The sequence below is a fragment of the Cryptomeria japonica genome, unplaced genomic scaffold (genome assembly GCF_030272615.1).
Source record: "Cryptomeria japonica unplaced genomic scaffold, Sugi_1.0 HiC_scaffold_270, whole genome shotgun sequence".
Taxonomy (NCBI): Eukaryota; Viridiplantae; Streptophyta; class Pinopsida; order Cupressales; family Cupressaceae; genus Cryptomeria; species Cryptomeria japonica.
This window is the reverse complement of record NW_026729092.1, coordinates 92,953-102,990: the sequence shown is the minus strand read 5'-3', so window position 1 is coordinate 102,990 and position 10,038 is coordinate 92,953. Positions and strand designations below refer to the sequence as shown.

The window sequence follows — 10,038 nt, the reverse complement described above, 5'->3', positions numbered from 1 at the left end:
TTAAAATGAACACCATGTTTGTGTGGAGCAACATCTCCACTTAGAATAGAAAATCATTGCAATGAAGGCATAAAAGGAACCTTGTCTTTTGTGTATTCTAAGGTATAGGTATTATTCTCTCCCCTTCAATGGGTGAGCAGAAAACCATACTCTCTTTTTTAATGTTTTCCTTTTGTTTTATGCAATTAAATCCTTTAGAAGGCCTTCCCTCCCGAGTTGCCCTTAGGGCGCCATTAAGGCCGGTGAGAGGGGAACGACCTAAGTGGCCAAGGGCTAAAGCCAAGTAATACAAGCCACTATAATCAAATGCGTATGTGATGAAAATCATGTGCGACGAGTGTTACATGCTATCACAATGGCGTTATGCCTCCTTCAGTGCCTATACGGTGCGTTAAAATTTGTAGAGCGTAACTTCTACAGACTGGGAGACCTCCCTCAATGGAGTATAAAATGCTGCTGATTGTGACCACTCGAACGAAACCCTATCTAAACACCATAGAAATTAGAACCCAAGCTGAATTAGTAACCAGACACTTGTTTTATCATAGTGCAAGGGTGGGAAAGAATCCACCCCTAAGACACTCACCATATATCTCCCAGGATAGCAAGCCAATTGAGGAGCAATCTTCTTTGGTCTAATTTCTGAAAAAGGCAAAAAAACGGGCGCACCCTAGGGTGTGACATGATTGTTTGAGTTGACGGAGTATCAAGATGTGGGCTATGATAATACTTGTAACCTTTTGACCTTAGGAGAGTCTCCTTGATGTGATATCGAATTGCCCAAGTACAATGAAAAAAATGGGGCCTTGAAAAAGACTTTAACATTCATGGGAATTTGAAAAAAGTTCCTTAAACAAGTATTCTTTTCGTGGTTTTATTCTTTTTGATGTGTCTATTGTGTCCTTTTCTACATTTCACCAAGTTCAAACATCTTAGAAAATACCAAAAACAAAGTGGAATCTCAACCAAAGTTTTGTCAAAAACATCAACAAGATCAAATCCCTCAACAAAGTCAATTTTCAATATCAACAAGATCAAAACCCTACAAAAAACAAGCTTGTCAACATCCACATCAAAACAAAATTTTGCAACATTCTATAAATGAAGGAAACATCTTACATGTTGTGATCTTAGGTTCAAACGAATCAAACAAACATCATGGATTGGTGTTATGCACTTCGTAGGGAAGGTGAATAATTCATCTCTTCCATTCCTATTCCATCGCCATCCATAGAAACATTAGCTCAACAAATCAATACTTTGCAACAACAAATGAGAGACATGACTAGTCCTAGCAACCATAGGGGTTGGTTAGAAAATATGATGAGAGAAGTAATAACCACGAGGGGATCATTATCAGGCCAACCGTCTTCTTCTTGTGAGACCATTCAAACATGCCAACCTTCATTCTTCAAAAAAATCATTCCTACCTCAGTTCAACCAACATTAGAGTCATGTCGAACTTCTTTAAACCTGACATTTAAAGTACCTCTTTCAACCAAAACCAAACCTTTTTCAACCAAAATCAAACCTCTTTCAACCAAAATCAAACCCCATTCAATCAAATTCCAAATCAAAATTCACACCAACCCAACATTCAAACCTCTTTCAACCAAAATCAAACCCCTTTCAACCAAAGTCCAAATCAAAATTCATTCAACCAAAATCAAACCTCTTTCACCCAAAATCATGCTCATTTCAACAAAAATCAAATCCCTTTCAACCAAAATCCAAATCAACCATATCTATCCACTATTTTATCATCCCCTGAAGTCACACAAGACCAATCCACACCATCGCTACCCAATAACACAATCTCCCAAGGGGTATCCATAACACAAATCCAATCTAATTCAAGTCATGTTTCAGAGGATCTCATTCAAAATCCTTCCTCATCAAGTCAAAAGGTTGAAAACTTCCAAAAATATCTCATGCATACTCCCCCATGTCAGGAGGACAATCCCAAATCAGAAGAAATCAGTCATGAAATAAATCAAGATCAAGAACAAACCTTTTCATCATACCCAATTTTCAATCAAGATCCCATCCATCAAGAGTCTTATGATGATACCCTCATTCTTTTCTATTCCACTCATAATAACTGTTGGCAAATGCACACTCCAATGAGACATTGTAAGTGATTGAAGGTTTTGTCATTGATGGCAACCTTACAATCCTATGACACTGGCAAGGCAATCCACCGGCACTAGCAAGATCAGAATTTACACCGACACATAGACCACCGGCATTGACAGTGAAAGGAAGCATACCGACATAGAGGCCTACAAGAATTTTGTTTGTAAATTATTTTTTTAATTATTTTAAAATCATTGTAAGCCGACTTGGCAAGTTGTAAAATGACTCATATATATAAGAGTTCATTATAGAGGAAGAAAAAGAATGTAATGAGGAAAAATATGGTAGACCTATTATGCGAATTATAGGTTAAGGGTTTATGTATGAAGCAGAGCTATAAACCGGTACCCGATCTGGCATAGTAGATTCTATTTTGAAGCAGTACAAGACATTGGATTTATATAATCCATTTTGTAAGTCAGTGAGACTTCCCATTTTGTAATTGAGTAGTGAGCTCTAGGCACTTGGCCTTCTTGCATGTGCAGGCCCCTCTTGTAGTAGTAATATTCTCTTATTGGCTAGTAAGTGAATATTATGGGTCATAAATCCCACCGAGGTTTTTCCCACACCGGGTTTCCTTGTTAAACTACTGTGTTATGGTGTGTTTTTCATGTGGTTGTTGTTATCTCTGTTTATTGCATTACTTTCTGTTTACCGGTATACAGTATTAATATGTTCTACATGTTTTAAGTTAAGAAAATCATCAAACTAGTTAGATATTGATTCACCCCCCCTCTCAGTATCTGTAGGAATCCTAACAATAACACCCTTGCTTCACAAGAGCAAGATGTTCTTTCAAGTACCATCCAAAATCCACCTCCTAAACAAGCTCCCATTATAATTTCTCCTAGTCTCTCTCATGATTCCAATACACAAGTTGTTCATGAACCCCTTATCAATGAAATCACCAATCCAGATCATACTACATAGGACAACTTGTCAATAGTTGTATGTGTGCAATCATCAAATACCAATGTCATGACATAAACAAGAATAACACCAGCTTATGAAATCAATACCCATATTCTTACATCATCTTCTTCAAGCACAAGCATAACACTAGCTAATGAAATCAACACCCAAATTATTTCATCATACTCTTCAAGTGCATCAATAAAAATAGGGATAGCACCCACTCATGTCACAGCTTCAAAACCAAAATCTATTTTCCTCATACACCCACAATTGAAAGACTAGGGGAAAGAATATTTATCACAGCTGAATTGGTTTGAAAATAAGGAGGCTACAACAGGATATGTACATGAAAGACTCCCAGTTGCATATCCTATTGAAAAAGATAGGTTCATCCAACTCTTCAAACAAAGACCAATGAGTTATCTACACAAATTTCATACCAAGTCAATAACAACATGCGCCTAAAAAGATATTACATCTAAGGGTGGGTTCATTTCAATTTTAAGTACTGCATTTGCATATTTCTTTAATACATTGCATATCTCTATTTCAGAGTGCATCATAGTTGCTTGCATATCACCATTGCATAACATATAGCTGCATATCATTATTGCTTTCTCATATAGTTGCATCGATAAAAATATGATGATTGTCTGAGTTATTCACCTGTTTGCACTGAAAGGAATGAAGGTTGTATCATTTCCTAGATACTTGTTCATGAAGTCTTTAGGAGGCCTTTAGTCATTCATCTTCAACGTCACATTGTGATTAAGCTTTATCCTTGGTTGGGTAGAGAGTTTCACTATCAAGTCTTGTTACCCAAAATCTATCAATTGATATATGTTACACATTAATAAAAATCTCTAAGTCATTATAGATACCTAGTTGGTCATGTGGCTAGTGAAAAATCCAATATTCTGCTTCACCGCCACTGTAATTATCATACCCAAGTAGGTTTCATTACTTACAAGTCAAGGCAAGAAAATAAAAGAAAAAAGTGTTATGTAAATCTCAAGGCAAAACAAAAAAAATGATATATTACTGAAATATCATGGATACAAATGAGATAAAAAAGAGAAAGCTTGACTATGGGAACATGCAAGTAACTCCATTAGGGCTATGGAGGGCTATTGACAATGGAACAATATTTGATAGATTATAGTACATAACCTCACCAGAGCCCTAAAAGCTTGTTGGCAGCGAGGCTCTATCCAGGTTGCTTTTGAGGTCAGAATAACTCATGTAGCTAGCCACATAGGATTCCAAGGGTCCTTGATGGTTATAAGAGTCAGAATAAACTCAATTTCACACACATGGGCAAAAGAGGATCAAAGTTTCAAGAATTGATGGAGAAGTTTTATGTTCCTCCATTCATAAATCTTGGTTACAAAGTGTGTTAGGTTGGATGGTCTAAGTCTTTTTAGAATGGATTCAACTCCTATCTCTGAAATGTTTCGCACCTTTAATCCAATTAGTGCATTTCAGAATGAAAGACACACACACTCATCCTTGTTCGAATAGGAACTACATTTTTGTCATGCATCATGCATTAGCATAACTCATATCAAAAATCCATTGTCTCCACCGCATTATGCAACATTATGTTATCATCATAGGTCTGCATACTTGAGGGCATAACTGAAAAAAATCAATCAAAAACATTCACAAAATGTCATTAAAAAATCAATCAAAAACATTCACAAAATGTCATGAAAAAAATAAAAAATAAAAAAATCAAAGCAATAAAGAATGGGCTATCCATCAAATCAAATCAGCAACAGACAAACTCTCAAAGTCTACAATCAATGTGGTCACATGTCTTGTTAATCAATCCCTCAATCAAACTCTATCAAACATCAACATGTCTTATACAAGAAAGCGTATACTCGAAACTAGACAAATCTATCTTATACGAGGTACTCACTCTTTGAAACTAGACATTCCTATCAATGATCACACAAATCAAAACAACGACATCAATCAGTATGACTATTGGATTTTGTCCAAGTTAGTCTCATCTTTTAATGGCAGGTCATGCTTCATCAATACCAAAAATAGCGAAAAACAAACTAAAAAATCAAAATAACATCAAAAAACACCACAAATACAAAAACATAAAAAAATCAAGCCTAGAAAATATTACACGGCAATTGAATTCAAAATACTATGCAATTACTAATATTACACCACAATTGATGTTAAAATCTGGTGCAATTGATATCAAAATCCGGTGCAATTGCTATAATCCACCGCAATTGCTAGACTGGGGAAAAAACACAAAAAAATCAAAATATCAATTCACAAAATACCAAAACATTGAAAAATCAATTGAAAACTTGCAATAACATGTTTCACAAGAATCAAATATCCTAGCAGCTATCCAGCAAACACTTCACAAGAAGTTAAACAAAGGGTACAACTATCTTGTCAAAACAACTGCAATCAAGCTGATCAACTGTCTAATCTATCAGATCACTATCAAACTATCAACATGATCAACATCTTGTCTTAAACAAAATCAGTACACTCAAAACCAAACAAATAGGTCTTATGCGGGGTACTCAAAACTTCTGAAACCAGACATTATCAAAATCACATCAAGCAATCATATGAAGACAAAAATCAGTATGGTTACTGCATTTTGTTCTAGTTGGTTTTATCTTTTATCAAATTGGCGAAGATCATTGCTTTTAGCTAGTCAAGGATGTCTAAAAAGTGACTAGAGGAGCCGTGATGGGCATGATCCTTTTCTTTGTTTACTGTTTGTGGTTTGAACCAATGAAAATCTGGGGCAGTTGCTCTAGTGGCTGTCTGTGATAGGAGCATTCAACTTGTGAATGCCACACATACCTCGACCCCTAGTTTAATTCCCAGAATGTAGGGTTCATTCCTTATCTGTTACATGTTTTTTTCTTTGCAATGAGATATATTTACATCTTGGTTCCTTATACCCTTATGTATAAAGCTTCATTGTTACATAATAAGGCTCAATGATGAGAATGTATTTCACTATGAATAAAGACAAGAGGACTATAAATCATCAATCACATCATTTCATTTTTTTTTCCTGATCTCATCATGTTGATTGTCTCTTCAGATCATTCTCTCATCAAAAATCTTTTCTTGAATCAATCTTTTCAATTCTTTTAATTATTCTGACATGATCTCTCTCATCACTTAATTCCAATATTTTCATCTATGATTCTATCATTTTCTCATATCAACTTTTCTATCTATCAATCAAATATTCTGCACTTTCATCATATTTTGATCTATTATTTGTCTTATACAGGATGTATCCTTCCTGAAACCAAATGTTTTTGATCTATCATTTATCCTATACAAGATGTATCCTTCCTGAAACCAGACATGATCATCTATCTATGTCTTATATAGGATGTATCCTTTCTGAAACCAGATAGATCAGTCTTATACAGGATGTATCCTTCCTGAAACCAGATGTTTTGATCATTTTTGTCTTATACAAGATGTGTCCTTCCTGAAACCAGATTTTATCTTTATCTTATAAATCTCATCAATCTTATCATTCAATCAATCTACAAATCACTTCAACCATTTCTTCTCCCCAATCAAACTCATTCTTGTCATCAAGTTAACCATTCTTTCATCTCTCATCTAACATTCTTCTTCTTTCGAGAGATCATCCATTCCTTCAATGCAAAAACAATCTCTTAAGGGGGCATTATACCCTAGTGTCAATGAGACAGACTTGGGCACAATTTTTTCATTTTCTTTGAAACAACATCATTTCGACATTGTCTCAAAGAGGGGCAAATGTAGACACCTAAAAAATGTCTCATTAATTGTACCCTATTTATTTGTCTATTTAATTAAGTAATTCTTTAATTATTTGATTAAATTAACTACTTCTTCTAAATCATCGCCTTTCAACAGTTCTAATTATTCTATTTCTATTCTCAAATCATTTTAATCAGTTAACCATATCTCAATTATTAATTAAATATCAATTATTTAATTAATTGCGACATTTTCCTTAGTTAAAAAATCTTTATTATTTAATTAATTCTATTTCCTAAGTTTAACTAATTTCAATTATTCCTTGAATTCCTCAAATTATAATTTCAATTAATTCCATCTAATTTCATCTCATTTCTCCCAAATTTGAATTTCATATCATTTCATCTAATTTTATATTTCCAAATTCACATTTTTCCCAAATCTGAATTTTAGGCAATTTCATGTGCATTTCAGCATTCAAATGACCAAATTCAAGTCCAAATTGAAAATGAAAATCAAATTGAATTTGAAATTCCTACAATATAGGATAAAATTGGAACTGATTGATCAAAACAGTTCTCTAATCAGTTAACTCAATTAACTCATCAATGGTCCTTTTTAACTCTCAATCACCTTTTTTAGACTAATCCATCTATTCACTTCACTAATCAATGAAGTGAGTTGACTAATCAATCAATCTAGTTCACTCTTCAATCAATCCAGTTCACTACTCAATCAAATGAGTTAACAGAACAATCAATTGAGTTCACTGATCAATCTAAATCAGTTATCTATCAATCAACACTTGAGTTCTATTTCTCACCCCCTTTGTGTTGAAAATCTATAAATTCAACCTCTTTTCATCAATTCAAGCTAGAGTTTTTTTAGAATCACAGTCTTCAAAACATTTGTATGCAGGAAATTGGTGCAATACTTGAGAGCCACCAACGACTCAAATTGAAGAAGAACAATGCAAGCAAAGATGTAGAATGAGGAAGTCTTTTATTTGAATTCATTCCTTATTTCGTATTGATTTTCATTGAGTATGTTTAAAGTTTGTCAATTAGTTAGGAATTGGTGATTCATTCCGATTTGCTAATTATCTTAATACATTCATGACATTCAGGCATAGAAATAGAATGCATTTATAATTTTATTTAGAATTGAGCAAGAATTTATGAAATTCATGGTCACCGAGAAAAGATCTTATCTAACTATATCTCAAAATTCTTAGAGGAAAGAGGGAACCCATCAAAGCTAGCACCCTTAGAAGGTTGAAATGAGAAAGATTTTTTTTAAAATTCTTCCAAGTAAATACATGTCTTTTCATTAACTTGTTATCTTCATTATTCAAATTTTAGGGTCTAACATGAAGCATCTCACATGTAATCATATAATTATTATCCACATGTTCAACAAGATTAAAAATGAGAAAAATCATGTACAAATGTTGCCTATTTCTTTGTTACATTCAATCAAAACACCATCTTCATTAACCATACTAGTGATTGAGTTCCTCTTATTGTGTTTGAAAGTGGATTATTGACAGAACCATGTGTTCGTATCTCCTAGGTAAGCCGAATAACCCTATATATATGCTTCTTTAATATTTCTTTTCTAATCATCACCTTCTCCTTCTCTCTTATAGTAGTTTCCTTTCATTGAATATGCTCATCATTATTTTGTTCATCCATTTATTCATATGTTTTTTGTATTTTCTTATTTAAACTATCTTTCTACATGAATAAGTTTCCAAAAGAAGGTTTTTTTCCACTTTTAAATTTTTTCCTTTATTTATTTTTAGTTTTTAAGCCAAGGTAGTGTCCACTTGTAATTAATCCCTTTTAAAAAATTAAATAAATTATAAGATCACATAAATGTGTACCTAAAGGGGTAAAGATCTTTCCTCAAAGTTTCAACCCAATTTAGAAGCAGTGAGGGGGTCTTCCTTCGAAGTTTCAACCCATTTTAGGAGTGGATTATTATGATTTAACTAGCTCTCACAAGAAAGAGAGGGATGCATATTATTTATTATTACAATAAACAATTATATATTGTAATAAGATTTCACATATTAATAATGTAAATGAATAATGCACATTATTTAATGATATATCGACCCTTAATTGAAATAGCTAATGTAACATTAATGTAGTACGTTGCCGATTTCAACGAAGAAACCGAGAAACCTTGTTGCCGAGTTCAATGAACAAACCAACAAATCATAATGGGAATCGTCCGAAGAATCAATAAGCCAAGGGCTGCACGGCCACCATGATAAAATATTGGGAATAAACCTTAATGATAACCCTATAAATCATTGGATTCATTCTTCTGAACACAACATCGCGGCCTGCCCTAAGACAACAATCAGTTTCATATTATAGTGGTTGGTTTGAGCATTTATTCATGGCTTCCAAGGTTGTGAGGTGGATTGCTATATGCTTCATTGTGGCTTCCATACTGTGTTAATGGCGAGACATTGACCACGTCCACTCCGTATGATTCTGCTGGTCGTAATTACGACCTTGGTGGCCTATTTTGCGCTACAATTGACTCTAATCAGACATTAGAGTTTCGCAGCGAATACCTTTGGACTGCGTATTGTGACCAAGCCGGCCAGCCCATGGAACTTTCCCTCTGCGGCACATGCATCCAAGTAAACTGCATCATATATATTAACAATTTGTTAGCTTATATGTATAATGTTTATAACTGATCATTTGAATTGTTACAGGTGACAAATGATTCGACGGATCAGAATGTAATTGTACGAATTGTGGACGAGTGCCACAATGGAGGACTGGTTTTAGGAACTCATGCTTTTAATGCCATTGATAAGGATGGGAAAGGAAAGCATGATGGCCATATGCTTACTACCTACAAGTTCGTGGGGTGTTAGAACAATCTCACAGCCACAATTAACTTATAAATTGTAAGCGTGATTAAGATATTTATATGTTTCAGTATTTAAGAGGCAAAAATATGTTTAGGTTTATTGGTCAATTTTTTTTTTCCGCAATCATTTATTCACTGTAGTGTTTGGTCAATAGGATGATAAATAATTATATTCATCAATCATTCAATGAAAATTATAGATATTTTTTTAATAGTAGGTGTACTCAAGCTTTCAAAATATCAAGTTAAAATGATTCTTACAAATGATTAACTAAATAGTAAATTTATTTTTTAATTCAATCATTCTCACATAGCATTGATCATAATTTT

At 33.7% G+C, this 10,038-nt stretch overlaps 1 protein-coding gene across 1 annotated transcript; it reads left to right on the top strand.

Annotated features, from left to right (window-relative positions):
- The first annotated feature begins 326 nt into the window (after nucleotides 1-326).
- LOC131869846 (pathogenesis-related protein PR-4-like) lies at nucleotides 327-9,712 on the top strand. Its single transcript, XM_059215767.1, has 3 exons — nucleotides 327-386; nucleotides 9,290-9,469; nucleotides 9,548-9,712. The coding sequence occupies exons 1-3, from the start codon at nucleotides 327-329 to the stop codon at nucleotides 9,710-9,712; spliced, it is 405 nt and encodes a 134-aa protein (XP_059071750.1).
- The last annotated feature ends 326 nt before the right edge of the window (nucleotides 9,713-10,038 follow it).

Bases quoted from the DNA above. Each gene is read 5' to 3' on its own strand.
- LOC131869846 (XM_059215767.1), top strand. From the start codon at position 327: ATGTGCGACGAGTGTTACATGCTATCACAATGGCGTTATGCCTCCTTC. The intron at 387-9,289 runs GTGCGTTAAAAT...GTTAATGGCGAG, and splicing joins CCTCCTTCAGTGCCTATACG to ACATTGACCACGTCCACTCC. The intron at 9,470-9,547 runs GTAAACTGCATC...GAATTGTTACAG, and splicing joins TCTGCGGCACATGCATCCAA to GTGACAAATGATTCGACGGA.